Raw genomic sequence first — 16,402 nt, 5'->3', positions numbered from 1 at the left:
CCTGCCCTGTCCAGGGGATGAGCCCGTGACTCACTTTGTCTTCGGCCACCAAGTTGTCATGGTGCTCCTTGAACACATCCAGGTCTCCTCTAGCTTTCTGGATGGCTTCTGCAGTCTTGTTCTACAGGAACGGCAGGGACAGTTAGTTGGAACTGGAGAGTCCTCGGGTTAGACAAAGCTATAGGTGTTTTTAGCAAGACTAAGACGCCTCACAGGATGTGATAGAGCGAGAGCTGGTGCCAACATGCGTTATCCAGCCGCTCTGAAATGGTCTCCTCCTGTGTCAGAGGCATCTAATAGCCTCTGTTGTGATACACCAGATACAGTCTGCTATGTAGCCCAGCTTTCCCTTAACCTGTGCTCCTCCTGTGTTCGCCTCCCAAGGGCTGGATTATAGGAATGAGCCACCATGTCTGGTAAAAAGTTCTTGGCAACTATTATAAACAACCTTTTCTTTTCTTTTCTTTTGGTTTTGTCTTTGACACAGGGTCTCTCTAAGTAGTTCTGGCTGTTCTAGAACTTGTTATGTAGACCAGGCTAGCTTTGAACTCAGAGATCTGCCTGCCTCTGCCTCCTGAATGCTGAGGCATGTACCACCACTCCTGGCCAGATAAACAGACTGAAAAGTGAGTACACAATCCATTTATGATGCAGCACACGTGTGCATACTCGGCTTCATCAACAATATCCATGCAGGCTGACACCTGCTGAAACATTACATATTAATAATCAGCATTAATACCCATCTCCTTAATAAACTCTATCCATTCATGTTTCTACCTAGCGTTTCTGAATATGAAAGTTTTCATTCTATAAGCTAACCTATCACTTCAAGGTTCAGTGACATTTGGGACTACCACATGGTCCAGAGAGAACGATACTCCCTGGAGAATGGCCTGTGAACAACTTCAAGGACTGTGTGCTTTGATCAAGGTCCTACAGCCAGCCTGTGGTTAAAAGCTGTATTCTTGTTGTTGTTCTTGTTGTTTGAGACAGGGATTTCCTATGTAGCCCTGGCTGTCCCGGAATTCATTCTGTAGACCAGACTGACCTCAAATTCACAGAGATCTCCTGCCTCTGTCTCCCGAGTGCTGGGACTAAAGGTGTGCGCCACAACTGGCTGATACTAAAAGCTGTATTTTTTAACTTCAGTCCAAGAAGTCTTGTCTTCTATGTCATTTTGACACTGCAGTGTTCTGAATCTGAGCTGCGGAATCACATCAGCTAATAAAGAGACTGACATGGGTCCTTTATCTGGTCGTCTAGCAAAGTCCCAGACCTGGAACCCGCTCTGAGCATGGCTGAGTAGGAAGGGCAGAAGGAAGACTGTGGGGCAGAACAGCCAGACATCACCGTGCTGGGACTTGCTTGCCTCTTCAAGGCGTTCTTCTTGTCTCAGAAGATGGCTTGATTAGAGTCGACTCTGTGACTCTGATCAAATAAGGCTCTAGATGTGGAACCTGTGTCTGAGCGAGCGAGCGGCAGAGGACGCCCGAGAGGCCCGGACTTACTTTCTCCTCCTGCTTCTTCAGAAGGTAATTGTTCAGGAACTGCTCCCTGGAGCTCAGTTCTTCGTCCAGCAGCAAAGAAAACACGAGGTTGTTTATTTTCAGCTCCTCCTGTGGAAATATTAAGAGGAAGAATGTTGAAGGTCAACATTCCTAGCGAAGAAAGAACGTCCTATTGGTGGTCTTAGACTTGATGCTACTCAGACAAGCTTAGGAGGGGAGGAGTCCCTTAAGTGAATGCTTTGAAGAAAAGTCACGTGGGGACTCCTAACTAGTACTTGGCTCTGTTCCCTCATCCGTCATTTCCTGTAAGCAAAACACATACACAGAAAAATACTTAACACCAACAAATCATCCAACGCGTTATGATACAGGCCAGCACTCTTATTTTCATTACTTGATTAAAAACAGTCATCTTCTCCGGCCCAGAACCAGGCGTCATCAGAGGCTCAACCCCGTCAGTGAGTACTTTTCCACTTCAGCCATAACAAACTCGCGTGTTTCTGTCCCTCTGCCTTAGTGTGAACGCCTGGCACAGTGGCATAGCTCATCCATTAGCAATATTTTGTCACGTCTCCTAAATCTCTTAGAACCCCCGTGTCCTCTTATGTCTCCTTCTCGCCTTTTGTAGCAAATGGCAGTCTGTAGTTTCGTGTCTCCCCAGCTGAGTGCAGGTTATAAAACTCCCAACTCCCTTCTAGGCCTTGAAAACTGGCAGCTGGATCCAGAGGCCTGATCAGACCTTGGCTGAACCCTTTTGGCAAAACCGTGAGTTATTCTGTGTTCCCTGGGCTTACACAGTACTGTGCTCTGTTTTGGGGGTTTGTAGCTCTGGGTGCTCAAAGCACAAGCCCAGGATACCTATTGAGAGCAACAAAATGATTATTGCCTGTCTTCACTTTTTCCATTTACTAATTGAAATATGTTATTATTTATTTATATTTTATTATTATTATTATTTTCGAGACAGGATTTCTCTGCATAGCTCTGGCTGTCCTGGAACTCACTCTGTAGACCAGGCTGGCCTCTAACTCACAGAGATCCACCTGCCTCCCAAGTGCTGGGGTTAAAGGTGTGTGCTACCACCACCCAGCTTGAAATATTTTATAAAGAGATGCTCCTACTATCATTTTATTGCTTAGGGGCAGGAGAGTCAGTCCGGATATTGGGTACTTTACAGTTTGGGACACTGTCCTTGTCACTGTCTGAAGGTGACAGATGTTGGTTCTGACTATTAACTTGAAAGGCTCCAGGGTCAGCAGGGAGGGACCTCTGGGCATGACTGTGGGGAATCATCTGGATTACCTCTGGAGGGGAGACTCATCTTGATTGTGGTGGGGGTCACTTACTAGGTAATGGACCGCAGGCCACATAAAAGGAGGACGAGGCGTTGGCAGCACACATGCTTCCGTTGCTGCTCTGACTGGACGAAAGGGGATCATTGCTTCAGACTCCTGATGCTTGGACTACCCTGCCGTGGTGGACTGTCACTCAAAACTCTGAGCTAAAATAAACTCGCTCTCCCTTTTGTCAGAAGATTTTTATCAAAGCGACAGGATGGGAAACTGAGACAGTGACCAGTGGGCATTTTCTTCTTCAAATGTCGCAAATCCAGGAATTTGGAAAAGTTTGAGGAGTTTCAACAAATTGCAGTAACAATAAAAAAAATACATAACAACAACAACAACAATAATAATAAATAATTATTGTTGTTATCATTGTTGATGCTGGAGACTTACATATGCAAGGCAAGTGTTTTACCCCAGCCTTTTATTTTTGATTGTTAAATGGTACCCTTTAGAGCAGAAGTGACCGTAACTCCTGAGTCCTTTGGACATTTCTTGGTAGTCTGGTCCCCCTTCATCATGTGAACAAGGAGATATTCTAAGCATGTTTAAGAAAACTAACAGCATTATTGAAGCGTTTTTCATAAACCACATATTTCACCCCTTACCATGTACAATGATGCTTTGGCACATGCGCAGAGTCACTAGTCAAGTTTAGAGCATGCGTCCATTCCTAATTTATATCCATCTCCCCCAGAACCTCTCAGAAGCCCCTCCCCCGCCCCAAACAGCTACTCTCCCTAAGTGAGCTCCCTAAGTGAGCAGGAGAGAGAGGAAGTGGAGCAGAACCTGCCTGATTGGGGGCGGGGCAGGGAGGGGGCTGGAGAGGGACTGTGGAGAGGAGGATTGGGGCAGGGCCTCAGGAAGGACGGGGGGGGGGGGGGGGGGGGGGGGGGGCACCAGCATGCTGGGCCTCAGCACTAGGTCAGCATGCAAGTCAGAGCCTAAGAGCGATGGATGACCCACAGGCTACTTGAAAGGACAAGATCCAGAAACGGAAGCTTTCGTGTACCTGGTTGACAACCATCTCCGCCTTCACTCTTCTTTCGAAGAGTCTCTTCAAGTGCTCGTCAAAGTTCTGGGTGCTCTCTTGGATAGAGTTTTGAAGTTTCTTCAGTTCAGTTTCTAAAGACTAAACGGGAGACAACAGAATAATTAAATGTTTGTTGCAACTGGTGTTTGCATTTTACCTCCTGGAAGAAGCAGAGGGAAGGTGGAGGAGTACTACCTGAACTCATCTCAAATGCTGCGCGCTTGGAACTTTTACTTTCGTTTTCCATTTTATTTCCTTTTCTGTGTGTATTCGTGTGTGTTGTATATGCATGTGTGTGTGTGTGTGTGTATGTGTGTGTGCATGTGCCTGTATACACGGTGTGAAGGCCCGATGATGACGTCGGGTGTCCTGAGTTTTCACTCTGTTTTATTCCTTTGAGACCACTAACCCTGAAGTTCACCCTTTGGGGTGGGCTGGCTGGCCAATGAGCTTTCAGGATATGCCCATGTCCATGCCCACCCTCCACCCCCTCACTTCCCCAACCCGGTGCCACTGCACTGGGGTCACAGATATGCACAGCCAGGTCTAGTTTTCTTAAAGTGAGAACTAAGAATTTGAATTCAGGGTCTCATATTTGTGCAATAGGCTCTTTAACCAGGACATGGAGCTGTCTGCCCAGCCTGGATGTTTGAAGATTACATTGGAGGAAAGTAATGTTAAAGATGACTAATCAGGTAGGCCTAGTAAATCGAACTGCAGCAAATCTTTCCAGAAAACAATTTACACATACAACATTTCGCCCTAAAATTTTTTCTTCCTCTCCTGTTTTTGAATACTTTGATTTTTTAAGATTATACATTTTGTTTTGATATTTAAGTAAAAATATTTACGCGTGTGTGTTTGTGTGTGTGTGTGAGAGAGAGAGAGAGATAGAGAAAGAGAGAGAGAGAGAGGGAGAGAGAGAGAGGGAGAGAGAGAGAGAATGTATATTTGAGTGGGCAGGTGCACATGGAGGCCAGAAATTGGCACCAGATCTTATTACAGGTGGTTGTGAGCCACCACGTGGTTGCTGGGAATTGAACTCAGGACCTTTGGAAGAACAATCAGCGCTCTTAACCGCTGAGCCATCTCTCCAGCCCATGGCATTGTCTTTTGCAGCAACTTTGAATCTCTTGCCTGGCTATTATTTTTATTCACTGTAGTTCTCCCTTGCATTTTTAACTAAGTTTAAAATCCAAAAGCCAAAAGAACCCAAAGAGCTAATCACGAAAGAAGTCAAGGTTCGGAGAGGTAGGGATGTAGTTGCCTAAAGAGTGAAGGGTGGAGTTCTGTATAGCTCTGTCAACTTGTCATGAACTCAAGTGGGAAAAGATTTCCTGAATTAAGGAAATGTCTCCACTTGATTGGCCAGTGGGCGTGTATATAGGACATTTTCTTGATTGATGTGGGAGGGCTTAGCCCCACTGAGGTCAGTTCCACCCTTGGGCAGGTGATCCCAGGTGGTAGAAGGCTTCCTCCATGGTCCCTGCCTAGCCCCGGTTTCAGTTCCTGCCCTGACTCGCCTCCCTGATGGCTGCGACCAGGACATGTAAGCTGATGTTCTTCCCCAAGCTGCTTTGGTCGCGGTGTTTATCACAGCAACAGAAAGCAGAGGACAAGCAGTGACCCTTACACTGTGTCCACTCCATGTTTTAATGTCGTTTCCTGCCTTCACCCTCACTTCCCTGAGTGGCCATGATAGCTCTCTGGTGAAGCCCCAGCCTTGATAAAGCTGCTAAGTTGTACTATCCTGTCTTGAGTGATGGTGTAGTTTTACTGTCTTCATAAAAGAATAGTATTTGCTCTGTTATGTAACACCAACATTTTGGGGGGTTCTTACTATGTACCCAGGTTTCTTAGACTCTCCTTGATGAGCCTGCCCTACCTTCCAAGTGCTGGGATTGTAGGAATGGACTATCATGCCCGATTACCAACAACTTTTATGTTTCTTCTACGGTGTGAGACATTTTCATGTGGGGATGTTTCTTTGAACTGGGAGACCATACAAATGGAACTATATTGCAGAGCCCTCAAATAAGACCTGAACTATGTGTCATGCTGGTTGTAGTTTTCTCTTCTCAAATCCTTTCGATGAGATTGAGACTGAATCAGCCAGAGCACTACTGAGCTCTAATCGCTGTAGCCCAGACAGAGCGAGCCCTTGCAATGTCTTGCGTGTGCTAGGTGTGCCTTAAGCATATGGAAAGAGAACAGAGGATCAAACGAACAGTAACCTGTGGGAAGTCTTGACATCAACAAGAACTTTAAAAATATTATGTATTTCATTTTTTTTAATGTCTCCAGCCCTCAGGTTTTTTTTTGTTCCAACCTCTAAGTTCTCAAGGGACTTTAAGTCAAATCATTATCCCTAAGCTCTTAAAGGCATTAGGAAAATTTGACTTAGAGAATCGAGAGATGTTTTTATTAATTTTCTGTTCTTCTAACCTTTCTGTACTTATCTCTCTCTTCATTTAGCTCCTTGACTTTTTTCTCATACTCTTTGAATTGTTTCCTTTCTTCTTCATTCCACAAAGCATCAGGTTTTGTCATGAAAGCAGGTTGAGGGATCACCTGGAGGCACAAGGAAAGAGCATGTTCTCGCATATATAAGCATCAATGGAGCACTACCGTGAAAACCTCCCAGCGCAGGTGGCAGTTAAAAAGGGAAACATTAAGGGGGATAACCTGACGCTTAGACGGAAGGATGTGGGAAAGTCTTACAACCGGGTTCCTATGATTCTGAGAGGATGGTGGTCGTTTTAGGGTTGCCCAGACTCTTAAGTAACAAACTCAGATGGTGCTGGTATCTTTGTAGCTTGACCTGCAGGAAGACCTGGAATGACAGGTCCCTGGTATGTTTGAACAACTGTAGGTGAAGCAAGATCACTAAGCACTAAGCTTATTTGTTCCTTCTTCTTCTTCTTCTTCTTCTTCTTCTTCTTCTTCTTCTTCTTCTTCTTCTTCTTCTTCTTCTTCTTCTTCTTCTTCTTCCTCCTCCTCCTCCTCCTCCTCCTCCTCCTCCTCCTCCTTCTTCTTCTTCCTCCTCCTCCTCCTTATCCTCCTCCTCCTTCTTTTTCTTTCTTCCTTTCTCCTCCTCCTACTCCTTCTTTTCCTTTTCTTCCTCCTCCTTCTGGTGGTGGTGAGTGTATGTGAGAAAGGAAGGCAAATTTGTTGTTGGCATCTTTCTAGGTAACTGAATACTGGGGGTGGTAGAATTTCTAAAACTGAGTTTTACAGGAAGCAAAATGATGAACTTTAAGTAGCTCTTTCTACCTCATTTCATTTTCCCCAAAGATGGCCAAGTAGCTCACCATTCTCAAGATGTCTTCCTTCTTGACTTCCAGAACACCTCCCATCATATCCATCAGGCCTCTCTGTCTTGCATCGGAGGCCTGGGAGAGAACCAGGTAATTAAAATAGAATAGACAGTTAACGACAGTCAACAGAGTTAACATGTCAGGCAGCTGCCTGCCTGCCATTACAACGATTACATTTGGGACTTGGAAAGTGACAGAAACATGGGGAGAGAACAGAAGGACAGCAGCCGAGATCCAAATGACCTCTGGACTGTGACAATGCATGGGTGTTTCTAAGATGGAGAGAAGGTTTGGGGTACCACTGAGCAAAGCCACATACCAGCGCCTGCTGCTGTTGCTCCATTTCAAAGGGTGTGGTCATTTCTGTTTTCGATTTTTGCCATGGAGCAAGGTGTTTTTGAAATGAAATCTGAAAGAGAAAGTATAGGTTCTTTGTTTGTTTTGTGCTAGTTTCTATAAAAATATCAAGTCATATTTTCCTTCCACATTCTGGGAAAAGGTAAAAGATATTAAAGGAGGGGCTTTGAAAGAGCATTGCAGATTTTCAACCAGTTTCCTGCTGTAGGATGAAGGTCTAAAATGAGAGCACTGAAAAACGGGCCCTCGCTCACCTCTTACCTCTCGGGTGCTGACTCCTCTGAGGAAGAATTTTACTCAGATAAAGGCAGAATGGCGGGAATTAGAAGAGTCACATAACTCATACCCAAAAAGATAGAGGTCCTAAAGTTAAGAGCCTGGGGCGGTCAAGGAGCCCTGAGCCAGAATGTGCAGTCAGAATAGGAAACTCACTAGGCAAGGAGGAGGTGAGAGAAAAGCTCTGTGGGCTTTACTCTCACTACTGGTGTGAGCAGCCTGTGCCGGGCCCAGGCAGAGCAAGGGCATCGCAGATCTGGCAGACAACTGTTCCCCCGAGTGTAGAATGGCTTAGAGCTAACACAACAGAACTGGGGGTTCACTAACATTGCAAAAGTGATTGTCAGGACAGGGGCCTTAGAGGGTGGCAGGGTGAGGTCTCAGGATGTATAGCAATAGGCAAGGAAAATGACCACACAAGTGGAGGAGAAGCGACTGTCCTCTGAAGTATGACCACGGACAGTGTTCAGATCTCAGCTCTTACTCATCACCTGGGAGTCTATGCTCAAGCTACTTCTCTGTGCCTCGCTTTCTCCATCTGTGAAATGGGATCAAGCTTGTCTAATCACACACGCATCCCAGTCTTGCTGGGGCCCTTAGAATGGTACCTAGCATCTAACATAGATCACAAAAAGTGTCACTTCTACCCATTATTATCTTTCATCCCCCAAATAATTTCAGTTTACTTCAAATGAGCCTGAGATTTGTATTTCCTCTGTATTTTTAATTCTAAACAGATGGATATGTAGTCCTTTCTAAGCACTTTGGCTTTTTATTTTCAACTGCTTCTGTGGACATTGGAGACCATCCATCATCCATCCATCCATCCATCCATCATCCATCCATCCATCCATCCATCCATTCATCCATCATCCATCTATCCATCCATCCATCCATCCATTATCCATCCATCCATCATCCATCCATCCATCCATCCATCCATCATCCATCCATCTATCCATCATCCATCCATCATCCATCCATCTATCCACCCCTCTCCCTGGGCCTATATTGCTCCAAATGACCTTAATAATTACCCGCACTCCATCAGCTTCAATGGCCTGTTGGGGTTCTACTTCTAGTACCTGTACCCAAGGAGCTCCTTTTCAGGCATACCTGGCATTGGAACTAGAGTCTCACTGAGACAAACTGTCCTCTCTAGTAGAAGAGACGTAAAGTGGAATTGCCATAGGAGGTTAAGCTGCACAGAGACATGAGCTGAGGCTGAAGACAGTCCTCTGGACACCCCACAATGTCCCAGCCTTGGGCTTCTGCTCTCTCTAGGTTTGATGTTTAGATAGTCCCTGGATCCATGGGATTCCTCTCTACTGCTGCTGCTAGGCCACCTGCATCTGTCCTCTGTAACTAAGTGCTGTCTAGCACAGCTCGTTCTAAAACTAGTGCAGACAAGAGGATGGACAAACCAGAGCTAGTAAGATCTCCTAAGACACGGGAAGGGATAAGATGGCTGGGCCTGTACCTCATCATCTTCCACAACAAGGGCTCTTTCTGGCTTTTCACAGTCTTCAAACACTGGTTGCCAGACCTTTTCTTCCAGTTCCAGGTCTGTAATAATTTCTTCAATTCTAACATTCCTTTCTTTCACGCGTGCAATTTCAATCTCTTTCTGTTTATAGGCGGCATCAAATTCGCTGTTGAAAGCCTTTTTTACCTTGTAAATGATATCCTGAAATATCAATAGGTTACTGAAGACGCATCATGTCTTATGTCTTTTCTGGTAACACGATCCCATATACAACTCTAAGATCATTCCAGAAAATATCATTTAGGAAGGTCAAAATTGTCTTCCCAGACTGGTATTTACAGCAAGTCATTTCCAGGTTTAATAATATACAGGGGTAGCTAGCTGGGTTTGGATTAAGGCCACAGCAATATTTACACCCTAACCGCCTCCTTCCTAAGATGTGAGCTGTAATTCAACATGCAGGTCTGCTGGGAAGTACCGACGGGTGCTTGGAAGCTTATTGGACAGTTCTACTTTTTTTTTTGCATGTCCTTAAAAATCTACTATAAAAAAATTTAAAGCAATATACAGAACTCAGCACCTCTTCCTTGGAAATTTGATGGAGGAGATGTGGAGAAAAGCAGCAATGGTGTTTGGAGAGTCTCGCAGAGAAGGACCACTGTATGCTTCCTTTATAGAGTTAAGTCATTCTCAAATAGAAGGGGGAAGATGAATAAGCCAACTAGGTCAGCCAATAGCTATGGGGATCCAAGTGGATTGCCCCAACTCAACCCAAGTGCTTAAGGTTCAACTCAAAGTGGCAACTCTAATTCAAACTCAGGTTTATGTTAAGTCAAAGTCTGGTCCATCAGTTTCTCCCACTAAAGATGAAATCATGAAAGTAGGCTGGGCATGATTTTAACACCTAGGACTATAGGTATTTGGGGCTCAGATGACCTCCTTAAAGATAGACAGCAACTGGAAGAGGGGTGATTAAGCAGTTCCGTGTGTAAATAAACAGATGTGCCATGGGTAGGAGGAGGAGAAGAGAATGGGAAGCAAGGGTTGAAAGGGGGACAGAAACTGCAGACACAGCTGGAGAACTTTGGAGAATGGGAATAGCTAATGGAATTTCAAATGACTTACAACCTTAGTTATTGATTTAAACAGGATATTCACTAGAGACTTCTCGTTCCAGGTGTATTCTGAGACTGTCTCCTTTGGCAGAAGTCAAGGAGTGGGAGCTTGCAGCCAGAGGAACCTCATACTTATTTTAAGGTCATTGTATTTCTCTGTGTTAAGTAGACAGATCACATCCTGATTTTACAAGATCCAGAATGATGCATGGGTTACTGGGCACATGGAATTAAAGCGTTTCTTTGAGTCAACTAAAGTTCTAATAAGAACGTCTGTTGTGTCTGCTAAGGAAAGGCATTCCCTAGAAACCTTGGCATCGTCAAATCCAGTTTGAATGGGTGGGAGTATCTTTTGCATACAAGCTCTGTCTGTAAGACATGAAAGCTAGTCATCTGTGTATTTCTCAAAGGTTATAGGGGTATTACTTGACTACTGCTATGTTTCTATGTGAGCCCTTGAAAGGAACATTGTGGGGGAAATGTCAGAGTTTTTTTTTTAATTAAAAAAAAAAGAAAGCCACTCACTTTTAGTAATATAATTTGGTTGATTTTCTCCTCTCTGGAATGAAGTTCCAATTGACTTGTCAACAGAGACGTATCTGCCCCAAAATCAGTACTCAAACTACCAAGCATGTAGTTGGGCAGGCTGGTGTCTTTTTCTACAGTTTCTTCATCCTCTTCTTCTTCATCCTCCTCGTCATGATGCTTTTTAAGCATAGTGGCTGAAGACTGGACTTCTACAATTTCCTTCCGTAGCTAAGCATAGGGAAAAGATGACACGGAGTTCGTGCAATCAGAATTCCACCAAGGGCAAGTTTTAGGTGTTTTAATTATTTCAACAATCAGTGTAAGAGCTTAAATTGTCTTGCCAACAATTTGGCTCAATAGGATGAATGCTGAGATGGCTACAGAAGAGAATAAAGCTTCAGAAACTGACTCACTGTAAATCAAAAGAATAAAAGCCACCCTTGCTAGTCCATAGTATTTACGTTTCTGTGTCAGGATGATACCTGCTTGTAAATATTCTGAGTTTCTCTTGATACTTAAACTAGAAAAAAAAAACCCTTCTCATATTTTATCAAGGAACTTGTTCACATGGGATTAGAGAGTGTAAGCTGATTTAAGTATGCCTTCATTTTACGTTTCAGAAAAAGAAGGGGTACAAAGTTCTGGCCAAAACTAAGTTATGCCACAGGGACACTTTTTACTGCTTTGATGGAGACTGTTGTTTAGAAATTGTAGCTCGGATTGCTTTAGGGAAATCATAAATTTCATCAACATAGATTCAGTTTCATCTTCGGTCAATGACCATAAAGCATGGCCCCTAATGTGAGGGAGGACAAAGAAGGGATTGTAGATCCAGACGACCTCTGAGCAGGATATGAGAAGCGCCCAAGGTACAGCTTTAAAAATCAAATTCTCATATTCAAAGACTAATCAACATATAGGATATAGACTCCGTTTTTTATTATTTGGATATAGGATTATATATTTATGAGGATACAGCCTATAAATTAACAAGGAATATAAACGTACAATATATATATATAAACTTAATTTAATTTCAGCACAACTCCACATGATGGGGACTGTCCTAGCTAGGGCTTCTTTCTTTCTTTCTTTCTTTCTTTCTTTCTTTCTTTCTTTCTTTCTTCCTTCCTTCCTTCCTTCCTTCCCTCCCTCCCTCCCTCCTTTCCCTTCTCCCTCCCTCCCTCCTTTCTTTCTTTCTTTCTTTCTTTCTTTCTTTCTTTCTTTCTCTTGTTTTGGTTTTTCAAGACAGGGATTCTCTGTAGCTTTGGATCCTGTCCAAGGACCAGGCTGGCCTTGAACTCACAAAGATTCACCTGCCTCTGCTTCCTGAGTGCTGGGATTAAAGGTGTGCACCACCACCGCCCAGCTCTAAAACACCGTGACAAAAGCAACCTGAGGAGGAAAGGGTTGATTTGGCTTACACTTCCACATTACTGTTCATCACTGAAGGAAGGAAAGACAAGAACTCAAGCAGGGCAGGGACATGGAGGCAGGAGCGGATGCAGAGGCCACAGAGCGATGCTGCTTACTAGCGTGCTCAGCCTGCTTTCTTATAGAATCTCAGGCCACCAGCCGAGGAATAGCACCACCCTCTGTGGGCTGTGCTTTCCCACATCAATTGCTAATTAAGACAATGTTCTACAGTGGGTTCTTATGGAGGCAATTTCTCAGCTGAGGTTCCTTCAATTCCGAAGACCCTAGCCAGCGCGGGGACCCTTAATAAATTACATCATGTATGTAAACACACGCCCATGTTTAAAGTGGTACCTTAAGACACTCTGCCTCGGTCTTCTTTTGCTGCAGAACTCTGTTCAACTGCTGCAGCTCTTCTTCTGTACGCGCTTTCATGGGGAAGTTCTCAACCACATAGGGGATATGGAAGCACTCGGGGGGGAAACCAAGATGGATCAAGTTCATTTCTACTATACTTGTGGGCATCAGGGGAGCATAGGGGCTGTTTCCTTTCATTAAAATCAATCCAGAGGTTATTACACAGTGAGAGGAGCTGACCCTGGGACCTTTAGAATGAAGCGGTGTAGCGCTGTTCTTATGGGCATGACCTTTGCATAAAACAGTGTGCTTTTTGTGAAGGGATTTGTTCTAGAGCAATGATTCTCAAGACCAACTTTCCCCACATCCTCCTCTCCTGGATACACTGGGAGTGTCTCAAGACCTTTTCTATTGCTACTTTAGTAGTCTGAAGGTGTCCATGTTAGTAGATAGAGGCCAAGGAGGGTGTAAAACATCTGTCAGGACAAAGGGCAGCTCTGGCAAAAGAATTGTCTGCCTCCACCCATGCCGCTCACGCTACCCAATCCCATATGAGTGCGGTGGCTGTGAACTTTATCACCCACGTGGGGATAGGAAAGGAAAGGCATATTTGAAAGAGGGAAAAGGTGCTGTTAGTAGCTATTTAAGGACATGAGCATAGAGCGAGAGGTTTGATTACCCAATGTGATTAAGAGAACAGCCGTTTAGAACACGCCAGGGTAAGCAGAGGCATGAATGCAGACAGTGTCTTGTCTGCCTTTTAATCTGTGTAGAGCATGGCTAGATAGCCTTTTGGGGTTGTAGGCACTAAGAGAAGGGTGCGGGGCAACGCGGGACAGAGGAAAAGGTACTAAGGGCAACCTGGAAGTGCGCCTTCTTCAAAGCGCATGAGACTGAGCAGAGGGAGAATGAATCAAAGGAAGGTGTGAGAACGGGTGGAATCCGTCACGGGCGGTGCCAAGGCCACAGAATGCGCTGTTGTGTGGATTTCCTTTACTACGTGATGGGATGTTTTAACGAGAGTTCTCATCAGCTGGGATTCTGTGCTCGGGGTCGTGTGTGCATTACCTTCAGGGCTCGGCCCTTCACAGCCATGGCATTCCAGCACTCCTCCCGGATGAGCTCAGTTAAATAGCTCTTGGCCAAGTTATGCATCTCCACATCTTTTCTTATCTTGAAGTAAGGGAAAGATCAAAGTGAAAATATGGCTGCGTAGGAAAAAAATAAGTTATCACCAGCTCACTAGCTAGTCTGAGCTGCCCAGTTAGTGGGAGTGTTTTTACAGGATTTCCCACAGCTGCCCCACACTGTGGTGAACTTCTGGGCCACAAAGTCCTATTTTGAGAACACTTCCCAAGGCTTGGGTCAAGGCTTAGATTCCCTACCTCGAAGACTGCTGGGCAGAGAGAGGAATATAAAGGGTAAGAGATAGGAACTCACTGGAGTTGTGGAGTCTGAGGTTTGGTGGAGACACAGTGCAGCCTAGGCAGCCTGAGGATCGCCCCTTCGGTCTGAGCATTGGTAAAGATAAAAAGGTCTTTCTAGTGGCATACAGCTCTGCTTCTCTGACCTTCAGCTTTAGCCCCTGTATCTGATCCTGGGTTTTTATCATTCATGCTACACTGACTGGAGCCCTAGGGTCATTGAGACCCCTGGCTGGGGGGGGGGTGCCTCCTCTTCTCTCAAGGACTCATATTTTACACTCAGATGTGCTAACAGGTGGGTTTATGGTGCCAGGTGTTAGTGATTCTCTTCAGGAGTTAAATCTAGGGTTGGCATTTCTTCCGAAGACCGGAGTGTTGGGAGAGTTACATGGGAAGAGCCTTTCTCGGCATCGCTGTTTTACGTCTCTCACGTCCCCCTTGGGGACTTCAGGGAGGCCCTTTCATACCTTTGCCACCTCCTCCTCGCTCTCATCGTGAAGCCTCTCCAGCTCCTCAAGGTCCAGGCAGAATTCCTGTTCCTCTAACTTTGCAATTGGTTCCACTTTTTCGTTTTCTTCCATCATGCCCGTAATCTGAAGTTTGAAATACGAAGGCGTGTTGGCGGGTAAAGAGCGGCTGGAACATTAGAGCAGGTGGTGTGCTCTCTGGACATACTAAGAGATAGAGAATTCCAGTCTAGGCTTATTGCGGCTATCGAAGTTTTAGGTCTGCTATTTAGAAATCCATTCATCTAATGACAAACAGCAGCTTGTCACTGCGCTGGAGTGGATTCCCTGAGGAGACAGATCTCTGGGCAGGAAGGTCAGGAAGTTCGTTGCTTCTGGAGAGGCTTATAGAGAGTTATGTTGGTTAGGTTAATTAAGGTAGGAAGATTCTTGGAGAAAGTGGGTGGCTCCATTCTCAGGAATGCATATGTAAACATGTCATGAACCGGTCGGTAGAAGGAGGCCGTTTAGAAAGACGGAGGCACACAACAGAAAAGGTAGGAAAAGCACAAAAGCCATGGTGAAGGGAAGTAGGGCAGAGGCCGCTTTTAAAGGAAAAAAAAAGTCAGTGTATAACTTTGAAGAAAATAAGTATTAAAATACAACAACGTAAGATGGGGCACTTGGGGGAAGCAGAGGGAGAACACACTGCTTGTTTAACACTGAGCTGTGATATAGCTAGCTTTTGACCCTGTTAGAATACTCTGGAAACCTCCTCATACGGTGTGAAACAAAGTAAGATGAAAATGTAATTTTTGATGGAAGGCTGGTGCATCTCAGTGCATGCACCCATGCACTTACAGTTCGAGAAAGCTCCTTGATTCCTCTTTTGATCTCTTTTCTTTTCTGTGAAAACAGTCTGACCTCGTTTTTGATGGCCTGAAATGGAGCAAGCACCTCACTTAGGAAGGCGGGAGGGGATGATGGGAGAACGAGGAGTTACTCTGATAGATACATAGGCAGCACTTCTTTAAAACGGAAATAGAACATTTGCAGAGACTATAAAATATACAGGGGGTGGGGCATGGCTCATCCAGAAAAGATTTGCCGCACGATTGAGACCACCAAAGTTTGGATCCCCAGAAACACACATAAATGCCAGGTGTGTGCGGCAGCCCGCCTGTAATTCCAGGCTCAGAAGGTGAGTCCCTAGAGCAAGCTGGACAGCAACACTAAGCATATTGGTAAGCTCTGCGTTTGACTGAGTCCCTGCTTCAGTGAGTAAGGTGGAAGAGTGGTGGAGACTATCCTCCACATCCACCTTGAGCCGCCACATGGACAAACACAGGCACATGAGCCAGCACACATGCATGCACACAGGCACACGAGCCAACACGTGAATATGCGTTCAAGAAAGAAAAAAAGCAAACTATGAAATCACATCCCTGTGATACTTGCTTAAATCTAGTGGTTTGTAACGACCACCGAGACAACATCAAACTGATGTTAATCATACAAATTGGAAATAAGTAGTGAAAATCAATAGTGAACAACCAACAAAAGAACACTAGCCTAATGTGCCCCTTGGCCTGAACCTGAGTGAGACTGGCTCCGGACTTCGCCTTCAGCCTGGTGCTCACTTCATAATGTCCTCAGCCAGAGTAGCCTTTCTGTTTCCAGGCCACCCTTTTAAGACAACATTCCTCAGAACACAAACATGGAATCTCACAGGTCCTCCTTGGTTTTGGCTTTCCTGGATACTTTTGTTCGGTTTCCGGTTAAGTGTATATATA

At 44.9% G+C, this 16,402-nt stretch overlaps 1 protein-coding gene and 1 long non-coding RNA gene across 2 annotated transcripts in view; one reads left to right on the top strand and one right to left on the bottom strand.

The window, feature by feature from the left end:
* The window catches only part of Cfap43 (cilia and flagella associated protein 43), a 78,898-nt gene that overhangs the window by 12,212 nt on the left and 50,284 nt on the right, over positions 1-16,402 (bottom strand). The window contains exons 19-30 of the mRNA XM_050145873.1: positions 15,471-15,548; positions 14,631-14,756; positions 13,808-13,912; positions 12,737-12,853; positions 10,964-11,194; positions 9,318-9,524; positions 7,524-7,613; positions 7,199-7,279; positions 6,333-6,458; positions 3,867-3,986; positions 1,512-1,619; positions 35-121 (exon numbers count right to left, since the gene is read on the bottom strand). Of these exons, the coding sequence (XP_050001830.1) occupies positions 35-121; positions 1,512-1,619; positions 3,867-3,986; positions 6,333-6,458; positions 7,199-7,279; positions 7,524-7,613; positions 9,318-9,524; positions 10,964-11,194; positions 12,737-12,853; positions 13,808-13,912; positions 14,631-14,756; positions 15,471-15,548 (1,476 nt within the window). The remainder of the gene's footprint in view (positions 1-34; positions 122-1,511; positions 1,620-3,866; positions 3,987-6,332; positions 6,459-7,198; positions 7,280-7,523; positions 7,614-9,317; positions 9,525-10,963; positions 11,195-12,736; positions 12,854-13,807; positions 13,913-14,630; positions 14,757-15,470; positions 15,549-16,402) is intronic.
* Positions 1,836-16,402, top strand: part of LOC126503917 (uncharacterized) — a 23,613-nt gene continuing 9,046 nt past the window's right edge. Inside the window, exons 1-2 of the long non-coding RNA XR_007592454.1 lie at positions 1,836-1,969; positions 2,210-2,276. This is a non-coding gene — a long non-coding RNA (uncharacterized lncRNA). The remainder of the gene's footprint in view (positions 1,970-2,209; positions 2,277-16,402) is intronic.

Source organism: Alexandromys fortis, unplaced genomic scaffold (genome assembly GCF_014885135.2).
Source record: "Alexandromys fortis isolate MF-2015 unplaced genomic scaffold, M_Fortis_MF-2015_v1.1 scaffold_16, whole genome shotgun sequence".
Classification (NCBI taxonomy): domain Eukaryota; kingdom Metazoa; phylum Chordata; class Mammalia; order Rodentia; family Cricetidae; genus Alexandromys; species Alexandromys fortis.
Note: the sequence above shows the minus strand (reverse complement) of the source record. Positions and strands in the feature narration are given on the sequence as shown.